The sequence below is a fragment of the Stegostoma tigrinum genome, chromosome 14, assembly GCF_030684315.1.
Source record: "Stegostoma tigrinum isolate sSteTig4 chromosome 14, sSteTig4.hap1, whole genome shotgun sequence".
Classification (NCBI taxonomy): domain Eukaryota; kingdom Metazoa; phylum Chordata; class Chondrichthyes; order Orectolobiformes; family Stegostomatidae; genus Stegostoma; species Stegostoma tigrinum.
In genome coordinates this window covers 50,791,582-50,814,119 of record NC_081367.1, presented here as the reverse complement: position 1 = coordinate 50,814,119, position 22,538 = coordinate 50,791,582, and the positions used below count along the sequence as shown (strand labels likewise).

Genomic DNA, 22,538 nt, shown 5'->3' with positions numbered 1-22,538 from the left:
GGAAGCAATTTCTGTCTCATCAGAGAAACCTGGAATGCTGTAGTCAGTGAAGGCAGAAATTGGAAGGCATGGTTTAGAGAGAGACAGTGATTTAGTTCTGCAGAAGATGGAATGTTTGCATTACCAATATCTGATTTAAGCATAATCAGAGGAAAGGCAACACACAGGAGCCACTTGAGATCTCAAAAGATACCAAAATGCTTTACATCTATGTCAAGTAGTGATATTGAACCGCATAAAGAATTCATGTGTCCACCAAAGTGCAGGTGCAAACACAGATTATAACCTAGATTCCAATGAAAGTAAAAATTTCTGGGAGTAAATCAGGAAGCACAGCAAAAATTATCCCAAGGAAGAAGAAACATACTGAGGGGAGGTCAAGGCAACCACGACTAACAAGTCAAGTCAGGAACGCTGTGCAAGAAAAAGAAAATGTATATAAGGTGGTGAAGAATTGTGGAAAGCCTTTAAAAACCAGCATAGGACAACTAAAATAGCAACACATGGAAGATGAAATATGAGGGTAAGCTAACTACTATTATGAAAGGAGACTGCAAGAGTTGTTTTTAGATATATGAAAGAAATGACGGGGCAAGAGTGGACATTGGACTATTGGAAAATGAGGCTGGAGAAGTGGCAATGGGAAACAAAGAACTGGCAGAGAAAGTGGTTAGGTACTTTGCATCAGTCACAACAGTGGAAAACACCACTGAAATATACCAGAAAATCTAGACAGTTAAGGGGGCAGAGGTGAATGGAGCGGCCATCGCTACAGAGAAGCTCAAAGGTCTGTAGGTGGATGAATCGTCCAAATTGGATGGACTAAACCACAGGGTTCTGAAGAAGATACTTGAGGAGATTGTGGAGACATTGGTGGCGATCTTTCAGGATTCATTGGAATCAGCCAGGTTCCCAGAGGACTGGAAAATGGTTAATATAACACCTCTGTTTAAGAATACAGGAGGCAGAAGACAGGAAACTATAGACTGATTACCCTGACCTTGGTCGTTGGCAAGCTTTTAGAATCCATTATTAAGGATGAGATTGCAGAATACTTGGAAATGGATGGTAAACTAGGGCTGAGCCAGCACAGCTTTGTCAAAAGAAGATCATGTCTAACAAATCTGTTAGAGGATTTGAGGAGGTATTGAGCAAGTTAGGCAAAGGAAAGTCAGTGGACATGTTCCATTTAGATGTTCAGAAGGCTACTAAAAAAGAGCCCAGGGTGCTAGAGGCAAGATACTGGCATGGATAGAGGATTTGTGGCTGGCAGAAGGCAGAGTCTGGGGATAAAGGAGTCTTTTTCAGGATGGCATGTTGACAACCTGGATGAAGAAACAGAGGGTACTGTTGGTAAGTTTGCAGAGATAGGTGGAGGGACAAGTAGTGTTGAGGAGGCAGGGAGGCAATAGAAGAAATTGTACCAGGTGAGAATAGGCAAAGAAGTGGCACATAAAATACAATGCTGGGAAGTGTGAGGTTATGCACATTACCAGAAGATGTGTTAAGACTATTTTCTAAATGGGGAAAAGCTTCAAAAATCTGGAGCAGAAGGAGATTTAAGTGTCCTAGTCAGGATTCTCTTAAGGTTAACATGTGGGTTCAGCTGGCAGTTAGGAAAGCAAATGCAACAGAACAGAATAGATTAGAATCTGTACAGTGTAGAAACAGGCCCTCTGGCCCAACAAGTCCACACCGACCCTCAAGAGCACCCACCTAAACCCATCCCCCTATAACCCACCTAATCTACACATCCCTGAACACTACGGGGCAATTTAGCATGGGCATGCCACCTAGCCTGCACATCTTTGGACTGTGGGAGGAAACTGGAACACCCAGAGGAAACACACGCTGACATGGGGAAAATGTGCAAACTCCACACAGACAGTCACCTGAGGGTGGAACTGAACCCAGGTCCTTGTCACTGTGAAGCAGCAGTGCTAACCACCTTGCCACTGTGCCACCTGGCACTCATTTTGTGGATATGCCAATGTTGGACTGGGGTGGGCAAAGCCAGAAGTCACATGACACCAGGTTATAGTCCAACAGGTTTATCTGAAATCACAAACTTTCAAAGCACTGCTCCTTCATCAGCTCCTTCGCCTGGCAAAGGAGCAGGGCCCCGAAAGCTCGTGAATTCAAATAAATCCGATAGACTATAACCTGGTGTCATGTAACCTCTGACGGCATTCATTTCAAGAGGGCTAGAATGCAACAGCAGAAATATACTGTCAAGGTTGTAGAAGGCTCTGCTCAGGCTGCATTTAGAATATCAAGAACAGTTTTGGGTCCCATGTCTAAGGATGTGTTGGCCTTGGAGGCGGTCCAGAAGATTTGGAAAAGAATGATCAGGGGATGGAGCGCTCGTCATATGAGGAGCAGTTAAGGACTCCGGGTCAGTACTCAATGGAGTTCAGAATAACAGGGGGAAGCTTACAGAATACGGAGAAACTTGGGTAGAGTGGACCTGGAGAAGATGTTCCCACTAGTAAGAGAGACAAAGACCTGAGGGCACAGCCTCAGGGTGAAGGGACGACCCTGTCAAACTGATATGAGGAGGACTTTCTTCAACCAAAGGATGGTGAATCTAGAGAAGGCTGTGGAGGCTCAGTCATTGCGTGTATTTAAAACAGAGATTGATCAGTTCTTGATTAGTAAGTGGATCAAAGGTTTACAGGAGAATGGGGTTGAGAAACATATCCACCTTGATTGAATGGCACAGCAGATTCAATAGGTCAAATGGTCTAATTCTGCTCCCATATCTCCTGTCTTATAGTCTAAAATTCATCTGTAAAGAACCAAGTAAATCTGAACTTGTAAGACAGGATGGTAAGTTTGACTGATGGGCCTAAAATTGGAACTGGAGTAGGTTGATTGGAAATGCATTTTCGTAGATAAAACAGAGGATGAAAAATGAGACACTTTCAAACAGAGATGAAGACGGTGCACGATAGGTATATATTCATGAGAAATAAATATGGGGTATCCAAAGCTAGTGTACCCAAGATGAATAAGGATACTGTATGAGGAAATAAGGAAGAAAAAGACAACATATGATGTATATCAGAATTATAATAGCAATAGAAATCAAAAGTATCTCAAATGCAACAGAGAGACTAAGGCTGAAATAAGGAAGGCTAAGAGGGAGGTATTAGGAAAGGATGCAGGCTGCAGTGAAATAAATAGTAAAATGTATTAATGTAGTAAAAGATTAGTGAAGGATACAGTAGGATTCATAAGGAACAAGCAAGGTAAATGGCCCACTGAAACAAAGGGAATGGCAGGTGTAGTAAATTAATACTTCGCTTCTGTCCTCACCAAATTAGAAGATGTTGATAATGGCCCATTTAAAAATATGGGTGTTGAGCAACTGAGCAATATTAGCAATAGGTAAAGAGGTGCGAAAAAGGCAAGCAGCATTCCAGGTAGAGAAATTGTCAGGTCTGGAGGAGGAAGGAAGCAAACTGCAGAGCCGTTGACAAAAATTTTCCAGACATCTCTGAACACAGGATTAATCCATGGGTCCGAAGGATTGCAAATGTGATGCTGTTACTTAAAAAATGGGCAAAGGATAACTCAGGAAACTACAGACAGCAACAGTGGGAAAACTGATGGAAGCCATTATAGGGGATGGTATAAATTTACATTGAGAAAGAATGTTAATAGGCAGCCAACATGATTTTGGCAACGGCAGGTCATGTCTGACAAATTTAATTGAGTCTTTTGACAAGGTGACATAGGCAGTGGATGACAGTGCTGTGGATGGTGTTCATTTGGACTTAAAGAAGGTAATTGATGCGGTGCCACATGGCAGCTTGTTTAGAAAATTAGAAACATTTGGGATTCATAAGTCCTTGGCAGTATGGCATAGAAGTTGGCCACAAAATAGGAAAGAGAGGGTAAGTAGATGGGCATTTCTTAGATCAGCGACAAGTTGAAAGTGGCATTCCCCAGAGATCGGTGTGGGACCCTTGCTTTTTCTGATTTATAAAAATTATTTGTATACTGGAGAGTAAAAATTGCCAAATTTTCACATGATACTAAGCTAGGGAGAATAGTGAATTGCAAGGATGATGCTGAATGATTTCACAGAAACAGTGGCAAGTTGGCCAAATGTACAGACGCTTGGCAGATGAATTTCAATGCAGAGAAATGTGAGGTAATGCATTTTAGCAGAATAAACATATAAACAATACAGGCTCAATGGTATAAATTTGAAGAGAGTTCAGGAACAGAGGGATCTCAGGGTTCAAGTGCAGAATTCTCAGGTGGCCAGGAAAATTGAAAGAGTTGTTAAGAAGACTTATGGGATCCTTGGGTTTACAATACAGGCAGAGAGTATAAAAGCAAGGAAGCGATGCTACACCTCGACAAATCAATGGTCAGACCACGTTTGGAGCAGTGTTCAATTCTGGTACCTATTCTGTTCTGATATATATTCCAGAATATACTAGAAAGGATATTAAAGCCCAGGAGGCAGTGCTAAGGAGATTTACTGGAAAGATATCAGGAATGAGGCATTTTAGATACAAGAACAAAAATGACAGAAATCGGGCTTATTCTTCTTGGAGCAGAGAAGATTAAGAGGTGAGGGTTAGGGTTAGGGTTACTGAAGTGCTCAAAATTATGAACAATTGGACAGAGTAAAGAAGGATGTTCAGTTTTCACTAACCGGTACGTCTGTAACTTGGAGTCATAATTTCAAAGTTGTCAGCAAGATAGCTAGACGTAAAATGAGAAGAAACTTCTTTAAAATCTGAGATAATCCAAAACTCTATTGCTTGTATCGGAATTTGCACCACACCCAATTCATCTAATACCCGTTCTCATAGATCTACACTGAATCCCAGTTATGTAAAGTTCAATAAAAGTTAGAATCATTGAACTCAAGACATGACCTCAATTCTCTTGCAACAGATACTACCAAAACTGCTGAATTTTTAAATTATGCTTTATTTCAGATTTCCAACAACCGCAGTATTTTCCCTTTATTAAAATCACATTCCTGTTTTCGAATCTCACAGTCTCAACTCCCCCTATATCCATGAAATTCACCAGCCCACACAATCCTGAAATATGTCTGTGTTTTGCCAATTCTGGCTTTTTAATCGTCTCCAGTTTAATCACTGGTAATTGGAGGCATGTGGTCAAACTCCTCAGCTTTGAAATCTCTTTCTTAATCCTTTCCACATTTCTGACTGCCTGCTTTAAGGTGCTCTTTAATATTTCTCTTCCAGTTTCAGACCAATTAAGCAAATGTATCTTTATGGGGGCCAGTTAAAATTGTTTTATAATGCAATGAAGCGCTATTGGACATTTATACTATGCCACAGAACTCGAATGGTGTTCCTTAAGACATGTTGCTATTGTTACAATATTCTTAACAGTACAGGACAGTATGGATTGACATGTTCCAAAACAAACTTTGTTTCCTTCTCGCAACATGATAGTTCACTACAAAATACATGAGAATAGAGCATTAGAACAAACCGTTGGCTTACCCATTGGTGACCAAATGGCAAAATGTTTATTTTTCAATATTGTAACATAAAAGTGCCGCTCTAGATAATCTTGGATAAAAGGAGATAATGGGAACTGCAGATGCTGGAGAATTCCAAGATAATAAAATGTGAGGCTGGATGAACACAGCAGGCCAAGCAGCATCTCAGGAGCACAAAAGCTGACGTTTCAGCCCTAGACCCTTCAGAGAGGGGGATGGGGAGAGGGAACTGGAATAAACAGGGAGAGAGGGGGAGGCGGACCGAAGATGGAGAGTAAAGAAGATAGGTGGAGAGAGTTTAGGTGGGGAGGTAGGGAGGGGATAGGTCAGTCCAGGGAAGACGGACAGGTCAAGGAGGTGGGATGAGGTTAGTAGGTAGATGGGGGTGCGGCTTGGGGTGGGAGGAAGGGATGGGTGAGAGGAAGAACCGGTTAGGGAGGCAGAGACAGGTTGGACTGGTTTTGGGATGCAGTGGGTGGGGGGGAAGAGCTGGGCTGATTGTGTGGTGCAGTGGGGGGAGGGAACGAACTGGGCTGGTTTAGGGATGCAGTTGGGGAAGGGGAGATTTTGAAACTGGTGAAGTCCACATTTATATCATTAGGCTGCAGGGTTCCCAGGCGGAATATGAGTTGCTGTTCCTGCAACCTTCGGGTGGCATCATTGTGGCACTGCAGGAGGCCCATGATGGACATGTCATCTAAAGAATGGGAGGGGTAGTGGAAATGGTTTGCGACTGGGAGGTGCAGTTGTTTGTTGCAAACTGAGCGGAGGTGTTCTGTAAAGCGGTCTCCAAGCCTCCGCTTGGTATCCCCAATGTAGAGGAAGCCACACCGGGTACAGTGGATGCAGTATACCACATTGACAGATGTGCAGGTGAACCTCTGCTTAATGTAGAATGTCATCTTGGGGCCTGGGATAGGGGTGAGGGAGGAGGTGTGGGGGCAAGTGTAGCATTTCGTGCGGTTGCAGGGGAAGGTGCCGGGTGTGGTGAGGTTGGAGGGCAGTGTGGAGCGAACAAAGGGAGTCACGGAGAGAGTGGTCTCTCCGGAAAGCAGACAGGGGTGGGGATGGAAAAATGTCTCGGGTGGTGGGGTCGGATTGTAAATGGCGGAAGTGTCGGAGGATGATGCGTTGTATCCGGAGGTTGGTAGGGTGGTGTGTGAGAACGAGGGGGATCCTCTTTGGGCAGTTGTGGCGGGGGCGGGGTGTGAGGGATGTGTTGCGGGAAATACGGGAGACGCGCTCAAGGGCGTTCTCGATCACTGTGGGAGGAAAGTTGCGGTCCTTGAAGAATGTGGACGTCTGGGATGTGCGGGAGTGGAATGTCTTATCGTGGGAGCAGATGCGGCGGAGGCGGAGGAATTGGGATGGCCTGCTCCTGCCCCACCGAACTCATCTCCACCTATCTGGACTCCATTTTCTCCCCTTTGGTCCAGGAGCTCCCCACCTACGTCCGTGACACCACCCACGCCCTCCACCTCCTCCAGGGCTTCCAATTCCCTGGCCCCCAACACCTCATCTTCACCATGGACGTCCAGTCCCTACACACCTGCATTCCGCATGCAGATGGCCTCAAGGCCCTCCGCTTCTTCCTGTCGCGCAGGACCGAACAGTCCCTCTCCACCGACACCCTCATCCGCCTAGCTGAACTCGTCCTCACCCTCAACAACTTCTCTTTTGACTCCTCCCACTTCCTACAGACTAAGGGGGTGGCCATGGGCACCCGCATGGGCCCCAGCTATGCCTGCCTCTTTGTAGGTTACGTGGAACAGTCCCTCTTCCGCACCTACACAGGCCCCAAAACCCACCTCTTCCTCCGGTACATTGATGACTGTATCGGTGCCACCTCTTGCTCCCCAGAGGAGCTCGAACAGTTCATCCACTTCACCAACACCTTCCACCCCAACCTTCAGTTCACCTGGGCCATCTCCAGCACATCCCTCACCTTCCTGGACCTCTCAGTCTCCATCTCAGGCAAACAGCTTGTAACTGATGTCCATTTCAAGCCCACCGACTCCCACAGCTACCTAGAATACACCTCCTCCCACCCACCCTCCTGCAAAAATTCCATCCCCTATTCCCAATTCCTCCGCCTCTGCCACATCTGCTCCCACGATAAGACATTCCACTCCCGCACATCCCAGACGTCCACGTTCTTCAAGGACCGCAACTTTCCCCCCACAGTGATCGAGAACGCCCTTGACCGCGTCTCCCGTATTTCCCGCAACACATCCCTCACACCCCGCCCCCGCCACTAAGAGGATCCCCCTCGTTCTCACACACTACCCTACCAACCTCCGGATACAACGCATCATCCTCCGACACTTCCGCCATTTACAATCCGACCCCACCACCCAAGACATTTTTCCATCCCCACCCCTGTCTGCTTTCCGGAGAGACTACTCTCTCCGTGACTCCCTTGTTCGCTCCACACTGCCCTCCAACCCCACCACACCCGGCACCTTCCCCTGCAATCGCAGGAAATGCTGCACTTGCCCCCACACCTCCTCCCTCACCCCTATCCCAGGCCCCAAGATGACATTCCACATTAAGCAGAGGCTCACCTGCACATCTGCCAATGTGGTATACTGCATCCACTGTACCCGGTGTGGCTTCCTCTACATTGGGGAGGCTTGGGGGCCGCTTTGCAGAACACTTCCACTCAGTTCGCAACAAACAACTGCACCTCCCAGTCGCAAACCATTTCCACTCCCCCTCCCATTCTCTTGATGACATGTCCATCATGGGCCTCCTGCAGTGCCACAATGATGCCACCCGAAGGTTGCAGGAACAGCAACTCATATTCCGCCTGGGAACCCTGCAGCACAATGGTATAAATGTGGACTTCATCAGTTTCAAAATCTCCCCTTCCCCAACTGCATCCCTAAACCAGCCCAGTTCGTCCCCTCCCCCCACTGCACCACACAACCAGCCCAGCTCTTCCCCTCCACCCACTGCATCCCAAAACCAGTCCAACCTGTCTCTGCCTCCCTAACCGGTTCTTCCTCTCACCCATCCCTTCCTCCCACCCCAAGCCGCACCCCCATCTACCTACTAACCTCATCCCACCTCCTGGACCTGTCCGTCTTCCCTGGACTGACCTATCCCCTCCCTACCTCCCCACCTATACTCTCCTCTCCACCTTCGGTCCGCCTCCCCCTCTCTCCCTATTTATTCCAGTTCCCTCTCCCCATCCCCCTCTCTGATGAAGGGTCTAGGCCCGAAACGTCAGCTTTTGTGCTCCTGAGATGCTGCTTGGCCTGCTGTGTTCATCCAGCCTCACATTTTATTATCTTGGATAAAAGGATGTGGTTTCGTTTTTCCTAGTAATATGTTTAGAAACGTAATAACTACAGACACAAAAACAACTTGCTGGAAAAGCTCAACAGGTCTGGCGGCATCTGTGGACAGAAATCGGAGTTAACCGTTCCGGGTCCAGTGACCCTTCCTCAGAACGTACCACTGATGCTGCCAGACCTGCAGAGCTTTTCCAGCAATTTCTGTTTTTGTTTGGTTGATTTCCAGCATCCGTTGTTCTTTCAGTTTTTAATTATGTAATAATTACTGCACATTTTATCCTTTCAACGTGGAATGTAGCAGCAACAGTGAAACGAAAAGTTTTCAACAAATGAACGGATGAACGTGCATTTTTAAATCTTCCCAGTTTTGATGAACAGCCACAGACCTGTAAAAGGTAACCTATTTCCACCTCCATTGCTGCTACCGTAACCGCGGAGTAGTTTTTCACTCATGTTCCATTTCATGATGGATCTCAACAATTTGCCGTATTTTGCTTTGTGAAAATGATATTAACCTATTTAGTCTCAACATCATTAAGTAATTTTCTCAACTTCCATGGTCACGGACAAGAGAACGAACAACTGAACCTTTTCCTCAGATAACAAAGTGTGGAGCTGGATGAACACAGCAGGCCAAGCAGCATCTCAGGAGCACAAAAGCTGACGTTTCGGGCCTAGACCCTTCATCAGAGAGGGGGATGGGGTGAGGGAACTGGATAAATAGGGAGAGAGGGGGAGGCGGACCGAAGATGGAGAGAAAACAAAATAGGTGGAGAGGATAGGTCAGTCCAGGCAGGATGGACAGGTCAAGGAGGCGGGATGACGTGGTAGGTAGGAAATGCGGGTGTGGCTTGAGGTGGGAGGAAGGGATGGGTGAGAGGAAGAATAGGTTAGGGAAGCAGAGACAGGCTGGGCTGGTTTTGGGATGCAGTGGGGGAAGGGGACGAGTTGGGCTGGTTTCGTGATGCAGCGGGGGGAGGGAAAGAATTGGGCTGGTTTTGGGATGAGGTGGGGGAAGGGGAGATTTTGAAGCTTGTGAAGTCCACATTGATACCATTGGGCTGCAGGGTTCCCAAGCGTAATATGAGATGCTGTTCCTGCAACCTTCGGGTGGCATCATTGTGGCACTGCAGGAGGCCTATGATGGATATGTCGTCTGAGGAATGGGAGGGGGAGTTGAAATGGTTCGCGACTGGGAGGTGCAGTTGTTTATGGTGAACCGAGCGGAGGTGTTCTGCAAAACGGTCCCCAAGCTTCCGCTAGGTTTCCCCAATGTAGAGGAAGTCACACCGGGCACAATGGATACAATATACCACACTGGCAGATGTGCAGGTGAACATCTGCTTGATATGAAAGGTCATCTTGGGGCCTGGGATGGGGGTGAGGGAGGAGGTGTGGGGGCAAGTGTAGCATTTCCTGCGGTTGCAGGGGAAGGTGCCGGGTGTTGTGGGGTTGGAGGGGAGTGTGGAGCGGACAAGGGAGTCGCGGAGAGAGCGGTCTCTCCGGAAGGCAGACAAGGGTGGGGGTGGAAAAATAGCTTGGGTGGTGGGGTCGGATTGTAGATGGTGGAAGTGTCGGAGGATGATACGTTGTATCCGGAGGTTGGTGGGGTGGTATGTGAGAACGAGGGGGATCCTCTGGGGGCAGTTGTGGCAGGAGCGGGGTGTGAGGGATGTGTTGTGGGAAATGGGGGAGGCGCGGTCAAGGGCGTTCCCAACCACTGTGGGGGGAAAGTTGCTAACCTTGAAGAACATGGACATCTGGGATGTGCGGGAGTGGAATGCCTCATCCTGGGAGCAGATGCGGCGGAGGCGGAGGAATTGGGAATAGGGGATGGAATTTTTGCAGGACGGTGGATGGGAGGAGGTGTATTCTCGGTAGCTGTGGGAGTCAGTGGGCTTGAAATGAACATCAGTTTCTAGCTGGTTACCTGAGATGGAGACTGAGAGGTCCACTCAGCCTTCCGGAGAGACCACTCTCTCCGCGACTCCCTTGTCCGCTCCACACTCCCCTCCAACCTCACAACACCCGGCACCTTCCCCTGCAACCGCAGGAAGTGCTACACTTGCCCCCACATCTCCTCCCTCACCCCCATCCCAGGCCGCAAGATGACCTTCCATATCAAGCAGATGTTCACCTGCACATCTGCCAATGTGGTATATTGTATCAATTTCACCCGGTGTGGCCTCCTCTAGATTGGGGAAACCAAGCCGAGGCTTGGGGACCACTTTTCAGAACACCTCCACTCGGTTCACCACAAACAACTGCACCTCCCAGTCGCGAACCATTTCAACTCCCCCTCCCATTCCTCAGACAACATATCCATCATGGGCCTCCTGCAGTGCCACAATGATGCCACCCAAAGGTTGCAGGAACAGCAACTCATATTCCGCTTGGGAACCCTGCAGCTCAATGGTATCAATGTGGACTTCACAAGCTTCAAAATCTCCCCTTCCCCCACTGCATCCCAAAACCAGTCCAGTTCTTCCCCTCCCCCCACTGCATCACAAAACCAGCCCTGCTCATCCCCTCCCCCCACTGCATCCCAAAACCAGCCCAGCCTGTCTCTGCTTCCCTAACCTGTTCTTCCTCTCACCCATCCCTTCCTCCCACCTCAAGCCACACCCGCATTTCCTACCTACCACGTCATCCCGCCTCCTTGACCTGTCCATCTTCCCTGGACTGACCTATCCCCTCCTTACCTCCCCACCTATACTCTCTCCACCTTCGGTCCGCCTCCCCCTCTCTCACTATTTATTCCAGTTCCCTCTCCGATGATGGGTCTAGGCCCGAAACGTAAGCTTTTGTGCTCTTGAGATGCTGCTTGGCCTGCTGTGTTCATCCAGCTTCACACTTTGTTTTCTTGGATTCTCCAGCATTTGCAGTTCCCATTATCACTGAACCTTTTTCTCACTTTGATATTAAGCTCCACCATGAGGAGACCTGAAAATTTGAATTGAAAACATACCCAGGACCAGGATGGTTTCATCACTCCGAATCTCCTCCTTCAGCAAATGCTCAAAGCGTGAAAACGCACCAAACCACTCATAGGTCTCCTCGTGGCGATAGCGTTCGTCCCAGTAATTACGATCCCTGTATCGCGAATTACTACTTGGCAAATTATCCATTTTCTAAACAATCTTCACCGGAGTTAAGAGATTAATGCTGAATGCCCCTTTAACACAATTCTGGACTCAATTCAAATCCTTTCTCTACGAACGCAAACCACTCCACAACTTAAATGAGTCCCTTTCTCTCACGTTCCCAGCCGAGACAGATGGCCTCTTTTCCGTGGCAGTGAAAGGGTTTTGTCTAATTCCTGTTTCCTGTTGCCCTGCTGAGGCTGTATCTGGCCCTTTTCTCACCTTCGCTTGAACTCAGTTTGGCACTTATTCCTATCCTTCCTGATCGAATCAGACCAGATTCCACTCCTTTCGGTCAATTATTACAGACCCCATCCAACTCTGTAGTACACATCTGACTGTATTAGGCATCCCGCCCGCCCTAAAATCTTGTTATTCTAAATTAGGTCTCCTCCAAGTCAGGTTGAATCAGACTCCTCTTGTTTCTGTTTTTCAGTTTCTGATGAAGGGTCTAGGCCCGAAACGTCAGCTTTTGTGCTCCTAAGATGCTGCTTGGCCTGCTGTGTTCATCCAGCTCCACACTTTGTTATCTTGTACAGACCCCGCTGGTTCTTCGGGGTCAAGGCTGCATTTTAGTCTCCTGCCATCCTGAGACAGTGGGCATCCATTTTAATTTATGTTATAGTGGGTTACTGCCTCAGAGAGATGGCTGTTCCATCCCGCCCTGGGTCCCTGTCATATCTAAAGCTGAGTTGCCCTCTCTCCTGTAATGACCCAGATCACAGTCACATTGACCCATCCATCCACTCCCCCGTCCTGTGTCTGTCTCCACAAAAAGGGGGGAAACCCATCCTCCTCCACAGAACGGTTCGATTTTTGTTCTCACTCCTTAACTTTATTTTGGTTATTATCTTGGAAAGGTTGCGGGGGGAACAACAAGCGTTTCGAGCTCGAGCTGAAACTCAAAGCACATTCACAGGGAGAAGCCCTTCCCCCACGCCATGTTGTCCTGCAGCACTTTCTTTCTAAACGACATACATATATCTAAACAGAACAGAGTCCGAAAGACGATGATGGAGTAACGTCTACCCCGGCGCGCGGCTGGGAGACGGCGGTTTGCATCGGAAGTGGAGGGAGGAAGTGTTTCCGGGTGGGGAGGGGCGCGGGGTGAGAGGTGAAAAGGCAGAGGCCGCCGCCAGCCGGTGGGGAGGATGTTGAAGGCTAAGGCTCGCGCGTCTCAGCCGGCTCGAGCCCGCGGCCTCACCTACTTGGGGACACTGTGGCAGGAGAAGCGCTGGCTCCTGTTCAAGCCGCAGTTCACGCTGCCGGTGGCCGCCTGCCTCTGGTTGGCTGAGATCTGTGTAAACCTCTGGGTCATCCGCAAAGTGCCCTGTGAGTACGCGATGTTTCAGGCAGGAGGCCATCACCGGGAACTCCATTAAAATCCAAACGCCCCCCAAAACATAATACGCTAGCTGGTGTAGGAGTCACTGTCTTCAAATGTTTATTGAGATCCTTCGGGTCTATGCACACTCTGATTTCGAGCAGTTTATGCAGCTACCACCCTGCTAATCCAGACTGTAGAAGTTGTCACTTTCTTGAGTACTCCCTTCTTTGCCAGCTCACCCGTTTTGGTTTTTTCAGCCCGGACTTGTGGGCAGAAGGTATTTTCCTTGGTTAATGCTGAATGGTCTGCTCCTCTTTTCCAGTGAAGAATGATGTTCACGCCCTCAACCACATCTCTTGCCTTTCCTACACCTCTGCCCTCATGTCCCCTCCCTCCCCGAACAAAAATAAAGATAGAATCCCCCTTGTCGTTACATGTCACCCCAACAGCCTCTGCATTCCAGCATATTCTATGCCATTTCCACCACCTACAATCTGACCCCACAACCAGAGAGATGTTTCCCCTCCCTACCCGTATCTGCCTTTTGTAGGGACCGTTCTTTGTGTTTCCCTCATTCACTCCCCACTAACCCTAGCACCTTTCCCTGCAACTGCAGGAAGTGCTACACCTGCCCATTGCACTTCCCTTCTCACCTCCGTTCGAGGTCCAAAACAAGCATTCCATATCAGATAGGCGTTCACCCGCACATCCGTCAACTTGGTCTACTGTGTCTGCAGCTCCTTATACCAGTGAACCAGTGAAGTGAGACCAAGTGTAGACTCGGAGACCATTTCATAGAGCATATGCACTCTGTGCGACAAACGACAACACCATTCTCCCCCCCCACCACCGTGACATATCCGTCCTGGGCCGCCTCCAGTGTCACAAATGACACCATCCACAAACTGGAAGAGCAGCACCTCGTATTCCACCCAGGAGCCTACAGCCTGATGGCCTAAACAGGGAATTCATTAGTTTTGAGATCTCCCCACCCCTAGTCTCATCCTCGACCTGACACAACCTGTCTGTCTTCTCTCCCAACTATCCATCCCATTGACTATTCCCCATAACTCCCTACCTGCACTCACCTATCTCCATCCCACCTACTTTCCCCAACCCCTACCCCTCCTCTTATATATTTATTTCCCAGCTCCCTTCCTCCTCCCCATTTCTGAAGAAAGGTCCTGACCCAAAACATCAACTGTCCTGCTTCTCTGATGGTGCCTGGCCTGTGTTCCTCCAGCTCCATGCTGTGTTGTTTCTGACTCCAGCATCTGCAGTTCTTGCTATCTTCAAAACTTTTTTTGTAGTCTTTTAGGATTTAGTCTAGAGTTATTGGCTTAGTGGGCTGTTAAATGGTTCAGATCTTTTCTGACACTTGTATGTTGGAGTACCAATGCAAGCTTTAGACTTCTTCAGTTAAGTTGAGTGGACCTCCTTCACATTTCCCCTCTGGAAAGTCACATTTTCATTTTTCCTTTTGTTTTGGGCTCTTTGCTTCAGCTCTCTTCTTGTGATGAGTGTAGTTCCATCATCCAGCCTCAACCTTACTTTCAAGGGTTTCATTTTCGGGTCATTAGTCTTGAGCCAATCCATACAGGTCTGCAAAACCCATGTTGTTGCATGAAGTATCAGCATCTATCTGGCACTCCATATTCACTCAGTGCTGTCCTTCTAAATTTCTCAACCAATTAACCTTATGACCTGGTAGTGCCTATTTGTTTTATGGTAGAGGATGATTCATGAGAATGATTGGCTGACATTTTTGCTGCGGCTATTTTTATAGTCTTGCATTGTTTCGTTCTAACTGAACACTTAAATGCAAAATCATTCAGCTTCTTACAGTGAGAGCAATGCTTTCCCCATTCTGAATGTGCATTCTTTACTTTTTGTGTAATTTCCTCTGCAATATTTATATCCTGCCTTCTGGCCATGACCTTTTTTTGATTGTTTTTGTTTTTGACAATGTTAACACAACTCTGACCCAGAAAAGAAACAATTTAAAATGTGCAATCTTTTAATCTGTTATCGGGAGGCACTGGCCTAATGGTATTATTGCTAGCCTATTAATAGAGACACCCAGGTAATATTTCAGGCACTGAGGAAGATGGTGGTATTTGAATCCAGTAAAAACATGGAATTACAGTCAAATAATAAGCGTGAAACCATTGCTTATTGTTGGAAAAAACAACAAGGTCATCATAATGCCCTTTACTGGTTGGTTCCAGAACAAGAAAGCATAATCTCATAACTAGATTTGGTAGAACCCAAATTGTGCATCAGTGAGCGGGTTACTGCGGCTTGAAGATTTTTTCTAACACTTTACTGATTTATAGAGAGTAGACTGAGGCAATAATTGGTTGGGTTGGATTTGGCCCTGCTTTTTATGTGCAGAACATATCTAGATAATTTTCCACTTTATAAGGTAGGTGCCAATGTTTTAGCTTATTGTCAACCTGTAAAATGTTAATCAACCTAACCTTGAAAGCAGTGTTCCCTCTAATTTTTTTTCTATTAGCTGCACGGACAGTGATTTCCAGAATCCCAGCACAGCTTAGAGGAGATGTTTGAAAGTGTAAACAGATGTCTTGAGCTATTAGAACCTCTTGGCATTGTGCAAATAAATATTGAGCTACTGTTAAAAGAAATCACAAAAAATCTTATTAAAACAACATAAAGATATCACTTCATGCACTTGTAAAAAGTGTCACTTGTTGACACAAAAGCTTTAAATTACCTTGCTTGCTAAAATATGACCCTAAATATTTCCTGCATTTGAAGACACAGAAATTGACTGGAGAGCTTATATGGATGAAGTGGAAGGTGTGATTAATGGAACGTATGACTACGCACAGTTGAAAGGTGACACAGGACCTCTTGTGTAAGTATTGAGCAAAGAATTTGACATAACAGTTACTTGACTGCTCAAACAACGGTCCACACTCATTGATTTCTGAATGGTGTGTATTATTGCAAGGCTTTTCTTTCCGAATATATAAATGTTATTAAATTTCTTTCATACGTTTTGAATATCTTTTCTTCATGCCCCATCCCACTGTTAAATGCACTCCTGCTTGTTTCTCCTGTGAAAAGCTAAAAACCCCTCTGCCAGCCTTAATCCAGAATCAGCTACCTGACAACATATTTGAATCAGAATGATTGGGCACCTTACTTATCCTGTGGGAAAATTGTCTTGCTGCTACTTGGCAACCTTCTATGTTGCACAGAGGATACCAGGAGTTCACTTAATGACTGATAAACCGAGGCCTGTGTCACACCAGTTATTAACAGTGATACATTTAGAAGAGTGCCTGGCAAGAATGCTGACCTGAGGAAGGAGGCGCATGTCTAGTTAGAAAAATAACTACAGGTTATAGAACTGCTGCCATCTACTTCTGGGTTGCAATGGAGAGAGTAATTTTGTAATATATTGGATCACATTACCAGCAGGTATTTTTATATAAGAACTTCAGTCTTTTCTTTTCACTTTTGCCTTGGAGAGTACATTCAGAATTTCAACCTTTTTTTCTTTGAAATTTCACAAGTGACTTTGCTTTTGGTTATATAAATAAGTTTATTTTCTTGTTAGTGTAGAAATCTATCATTCCTATTGATGTTTCAGTCTGTTTTTGAGTCTTCCTATATTCCTAATAACTGTTAGAGTAACTTTGAGACAGTTGCTTTTCTCGTTGCAAGGAGGGTAAACTCAGAATAAGGTCCAGTCCTATAAGCACCGATAGCCTGAGTAGCCATTGTTTTAGTGTGACCCTGAGCAGTCAGTATCCACTAGAAGCTTGAAGTGCCAGTGTTATCGAAGCTGCAGTTGCTTATTCTCTTCATTGATATTTTATAACAGTGACCATAGATTGGTGAGGAGAGGTAATTACTGTTTCTCAGCTCCTGAAAGGTGGTCAGTTTTGGTGACCTACTTTTACCGTAGTTAAAGTCAGTTACCTGCTTGTGAGCACAATAGAAGTATTTCCATCCAGTTGTTAGAACAATACTTGAATACATTGTCTTTGTTACATGGTCCTGCTAAAGATGCAAATAATCAAATATGTATGTATGAATGCAGAACAGCACATGTAATTGTAGAAACTCTCACATTAACCCATTAGTTATTAATACATCTTGCTTTGCTCTGCACAGTTATCCCGCTGGATTTGTTTATATCTTTGCGGTGCTATATTACATCACAGATCATGGAGTAAACATCCACCTTGGACAGTACATTTTTGCTATCTTCTACCTCATTACCCTGCTGCTGGTCTTCAGGATTTATAATCATACAAAAAAGGTGAGCAGCACATAGAAAGTGTGTAACATAAAAAGAACCATATCTTTTTAATACAAATATTTGATCAGTTTAGTGTCTGTGGAGAGAAAACAGAGTTAACATTTCAAATTCAATTCTGAAGAAGGGTCAGTGGACTCAAAGTATAATCTCTGTTTTCTCTACATTGATGCTGCCAGACCTGAGTTTCTACTGCATTTTCTGTTTTGGTTTCCAAATTCCAGCATACACAATTGTCTCTCTTATTTTGATCAACTTAGCTGCTGTATTGGCATATGCCTACCATCTATGAAAGTACTCGTTTAAAAGAAAATTGGTCCAGAAATCCAATAGAACAATGTTTGTGTACACCTAAACAGTTCATAAACCCCAACCTATGTTACTGTGACAAATATAAATATTCCCTTGTCGTCCTTCTCAGCATGCTACAGCCTTTAACTGTATGCTCCTCCAATGACCCCTAACTATGCTCTTGCTGGGTGGCACAGCGCATAGTTCATTTTAGTTTTATTGATCTTGTTGTACCAGAGAATCATTTCCAATGGCTCCTATTCCCATTCACGCATATGAAGGCACAGCTTTAGTTTTCACTGGGTGCTGATGGCACCCAGTTCAAGCTCACAACCACTTTTTTCAACTCCTTCAATATTACTAAATTCAGACTTCTTATCCTTAATCAGTACTGCATAAGCAGAAACTTCATCCAATTAAACGTAGAGACACTCAAGCCATTGTTTTTGGTTCCTATTTCAAAATCTCTCTGTTCTTTCTTCCTGAAAACAGCCTTGATCAGGCCAGCCTGCTCTCAGTCAGAATATCTTATTCGACCTCAAGATAAGCTCCTAAGCCCACCTATTTTCATCTCAGTAACATCGCCCAACTTCAACTTCACCCTCGTCTCGCCTCACCTACAGCTGAAACCCTTTTCCCTGTCTTCATTACATCTAGATTTGACAATTACAGTATGCTCTTGATTGGTCTCCCACATTTTACGCCCCTAAACGTGAGGTCATTTTAAACTCAAAAGAACTGTGGATGCTGTAAATCAGAAACAAAAACAAGTTGCTGGAAAAGCTCAGCAGGCCTGGTAGTATCTGTGAAAAAAAATCAGAGTTAATTTTTCGAGTCCGGTGACCCTTCCCCACAACCAGAGTGGATAAAGGGGAACCAATAGATGTGTTGTATTTGAGCTTTCAGAACATATTTGAAAGGTTATGTCATAAGATAAGAGCCCATGGTTTTGGAAGTGCATTGGCATGGACAGAGAATTGGCTAATGGGCAGGAAACAGGGAGTAGGGGTAAAGAGTTCTTTTTCAGGTTGGCAACCAGCAACCAGTGGAGTTCCACAGGGACGAATGCACTGCAGAATAATTAGCAGGCAAAAAAATAGGTGGAAAGCCAAGTTGCGAGAAGGATACACAGATATTGATAGGTTAAGTAAGTGGGAAAAAACTTAGCAACTAGAGTATAATGTGGGGAGAGCGAAAGAACAATATTTAAATAGAGAAGAACTACAGAAAGCTTCAACAAAAAGAGACTTGTATATGAAACACAGAATGCTGACATGTGGGTACGGCAGGCATTCAAGAAGGCTAATTGAATGTCGGCTCTTATTTTCAAGGTTGTTGATGTTTAAGAATAGGAGGTACAACCGCCACTGTATAAAATGCTGGTGAGACACTTGTGAGCAGTTTTCATCCCCCTGTTTAGGAAAGGATATCGTTTAATTGAAAGTAGTTCAGAGGTTCACTAGGATAATCTCTGGTATGGAGGGTTTGTCTTATGAGAAAGGCTAAACAGGTTGGACCTCTGCTCAGTGGAAGAATGAGGGATGACCTCCTTGAAATGTACAGAATTTTTAATGGGTTTGGCAGGGTAAATGCTGAATGAATGTTTCCCCTCATGGGAAATTCTAGAACCAGAGAGCTTAGACTCAGAATAAAAGAGTGCCAATTTAAGTCTGAGATGAGGAGGAATTTCTTCTGACTCGTAGAGTTATGCAGCATGAAAACAGACCCTTCAGTTTAACTTGTCTGCACCAACCAGATATCCAAAACCAACCTAGTGCCTTTTGGTCCATGTCCCTCTAAACCGTTCCTATTTATGTACCCATCCGGATGCCTTTAAATGCTATGATTGTATCTGCCTTCTCCACCACCTCTGGCAGCTCGTTCCATTCACGAACCCTCTGTGCATGAAAAAACTACCTCTCAGGTCCCGTTTAAATTTTTCGCCTCTCACATTTAACCTGTGGCCTTTAATTTTACACTCCTCTACCCTTGGAAAAAGACCTTGGCTAATCACTCTATCCATCCCCGTCATACTTTTATAAACCTCTATAAGGTCACCCCTCAGCATCTGATGCTCCAGGGGGAAAAAAGCTTCAGTCTAATCAGCCTCTCCCTATAGCGGAACCTTTTCAAGTTTAACAGCATCCTTCCAAAGCAGAGAGACCAGAATTGAGTGCAGTATTCTAAAAATGCCTTAACCACTGTTCTGTACAACCACAATGTGATATCCCAACTCCTATGCTCAATATTCTGACCAATGAAGGCAAACAGGCCAAACACCTTCCTCACCTGCCTACCTGCAATTCCACTTTCAAGAAACTATGCACCTGCCATTAAGTGTATAAGTTCTGATCTGGTTTGCCTTAACAAAGTTCAACTCCTCACATTTATCTAAACTAAACTTGATCTGTCACTCTGGCCCATTGGCCCATCTGAAAAAAGGTCCCATTGTACTCTGAGGTAACCTTCTTCACTGTCCACTACACCTCCAATTTTGGCGTCACCTGCAAACTTACTAACAATGCATCCTATATTCACAATGTAAATGAGGAAGAGTGGTGAACCCAGCACCAAGACTTGCGGCACACCGCTGGTCACAAGCCTGTAATCCAAAAAACAATCCTCTGCCAACACTTTCTGTCTCTTACCTTCAAGCCAATGTTGTATCCACTTGGCTAGCTGTCCCTGGATTCTGCATGATGTAATCTTGTTAACCAGCCTACAACTGGAACCCTCTTCAGACGCCTTGCTGAAATCTATATAGACATCTACCGCTCTGTTCATCAACCTTCTTTGTCACCTCTTCAGAAAACTCAATTGTGTTAATGAGAGGTTTGAGTTTCTTTGTACCTCCTTGCCCAGTGAGCTGTGGGGACTGAGTCATATTCAGGTGGGTTAGAGGTGTTGGAGAGGTGTGTGGTGGCTGTATTAGGGCTGACGTTTAGCAACCAAAAATGAAAAATGTGGTATAATACACAACTGTTGCAGCCATTTTCATGTGCCCCACACCGGTTTCAGCTAAGTCAGAACTGTTTTAATATGGCCGTAAACATACCTTTGAGCATTGATTTACAATGTGTGCGGTCTGATGGCTGAAGTCAAAGAATGAGCCAGTGATATTGATAAGGAATGGCAATAAGTCATCTCTGTTTTCTCAGCTGGTGAACGGTGAAGGGCATTTTATGCCTCAATTTTGATAATCTTTGGTTTCCATTGTTTATTGATGCTTTTCCTCCCATTGTGAGAAGTGTTAGGGGATGGCAATTCCATTGCGTGAATTTGTTGTAATTGGATGCCTTAAATATTTTATTTGAAATGGAGAGCATTATTAATTATGATTTAGTGAAATATGTTGTTTCCAATCTATCATTTCTTTTCAGGTTCCACCATTTGTATTTTTCTTCATGTGCTGTGCCTCCTATCGGATCCACTCTATCTTCGTCCTTCGCCTTTTTAACGATCCCGTTGCCATGATGATCCTCTATACAGCTGTGAACCTCTTTTTGAGCAATCGCTGGTCACTAGGCTGCTGTTTCTTTAGGCAAGTACTGTAAGAAGCAAGACCTTGGTCAGTAGTATTGTTCTAATGTGTTAACAGTGAAAAGACTAGATTATCAAACCAGACTTTTCCACCCTACCAAGCACATTACTCCTTCATGCCTTGCAGTCACACAATGTCCTGGGAGAGACAAACAGTGAAAAATTTTGAGGCCAATTTAGAAGGAAAAAATTCTAGGAAGTTCCAGAGACAATCATCCAGATATATGCATGAACGCAGACAACCAGCACATACTGCAACCTATTCCAGCCGTTAGTGACTTGCTGTTAAAACAAAAAGGCACTTCTGATAATTTAAACTTTCAGAGCTTGGAATGACGCCCTTAATCCTCCCCCATCTATCTAGTTCAAATCACCTACCACTTGAACTGAATTTAATACTTTCCTTAGTTCTGGAAGCTGTAGTCCATCCTCTCTTTTTTATTCATTAATAGGATAAGGGTGTTGCTGGCTAGGTAGCATTTATTGTCCATCCCTAATTGCCAAGAGGGCAGTTCAGAATCAACCACATTGCTGTGGGCCTGGAGTCACATGTAGCCCCAACTAGGTAAGGATGGCAGTTTCCTTCCCTAAAGGACATTAGTGAACCGGATGGGTTTTTCCAACAATCGACAATGGATTCATGGTCATCATTAGATTCTTAATTCAGATATTTTATTGAATTCAAATCCCACCATCTGCCATGGTGCGATTTGAACCCAGGTCCTCAGAACATTATCTGGATCTCTGGATTAATGGTCCAGTGATAATACCACTAGACCATCGCCTCCCCTGTCTTGAAGTCTATCATTCTCCAAAATAAAAAACTCCACTTCTGTATGCCAGTCCAAATAACTTAAGCTAGATGTCTTTTTTGTCTGCCTTCTGTTCATTTTCCAGGCCTCGATATCCATCAACACATACAGAGCAAAGCCCCAAAAAATAATTGAAATGAAAAACAACTTGTTTGGGAGGTGTTGATTGTAGGCTCAGTCTTGACCAGGACACCAGGGAATCTTCTCTATTGTAAAAGTACTGGAAACATTTTATGTCCATCTGGCGGGTTTGCAAGCCATTCCAACAAAAAGACACCAATTTGTAATGTTAAATCTGTTTATCCCTCTACGGATGCCGCTTGATATGCTGA

At 45.3% G+C, this 22,538-nt stretch overlaps 2 protein-coding genes across 3 annotated transcripts in view; one reads left to right on the top strand and one right to left on the bottom strand.

Moving 5' to 3' along the window:
• ece2a (endothelin converting enzyme 2a) overlaps nucleotides 1–12,998 on the bottom strand; it is a 253,771-nt gene extending 240,773 nt beyond the window's left edge. Inside the window, exons 1-2 of one of the 2 annotated variants that reach the window (XM_059651146.1) lie at nucleotides 11,768–11,816; nucleotides 4,673–4,722 (exon numbers count right to left, since the gene is read on the bottom strand). In XM_059651146.1, coding sequence (XP_059507129.1) covers nucleotides 4,673–4,697 — 25 coding nt within the window. In that variant the 5' untranslated portion in view covers nucleotides 4,698–4,722; nucleotides 11,768–11,816. Of the gene's footprint in view, nucleotides 1–4,672; nucleotides 4,723–11,767 lie in introns of both variants that reach the window. The other variant, XM_048541553.2, reaches the window with a different exon arrangement.
• A 65-nt stretch (nucleotides 12,999–13,063) lies between these two features.
• Nucleotides 13,064–22,538, top strand: part of alg3 (ALG3 alpha-1,3- mannosyltransferase) — a 29,094-nt gene continuing 19,619 nt past the window's right edge. The window contains exons 1-4 of the mRNA XM_059651145.1: nucleotides 13,064–13,274; nucleotides 16,051–16,150; nucleotides 17,419–17,566; nucleotides 21,235–21,395. Coding sequence (XP_059507128.1) covers nucleotides 13,094–13,274; nucleotides 16,051–16,150; nucleotides 17,419–17,566; nucleotides 21,235–21,395 — 590 coding nt within the window. The 5' untranslated portion in view covers nucleotides 13,064–13,093. The remainder of the gene's footprint in view (nucleotides 13,275–16,050; nucleotides 16,151–17,418; nucleotides 17,567–21,234; nucleotides 21,396–22,538) is intronic.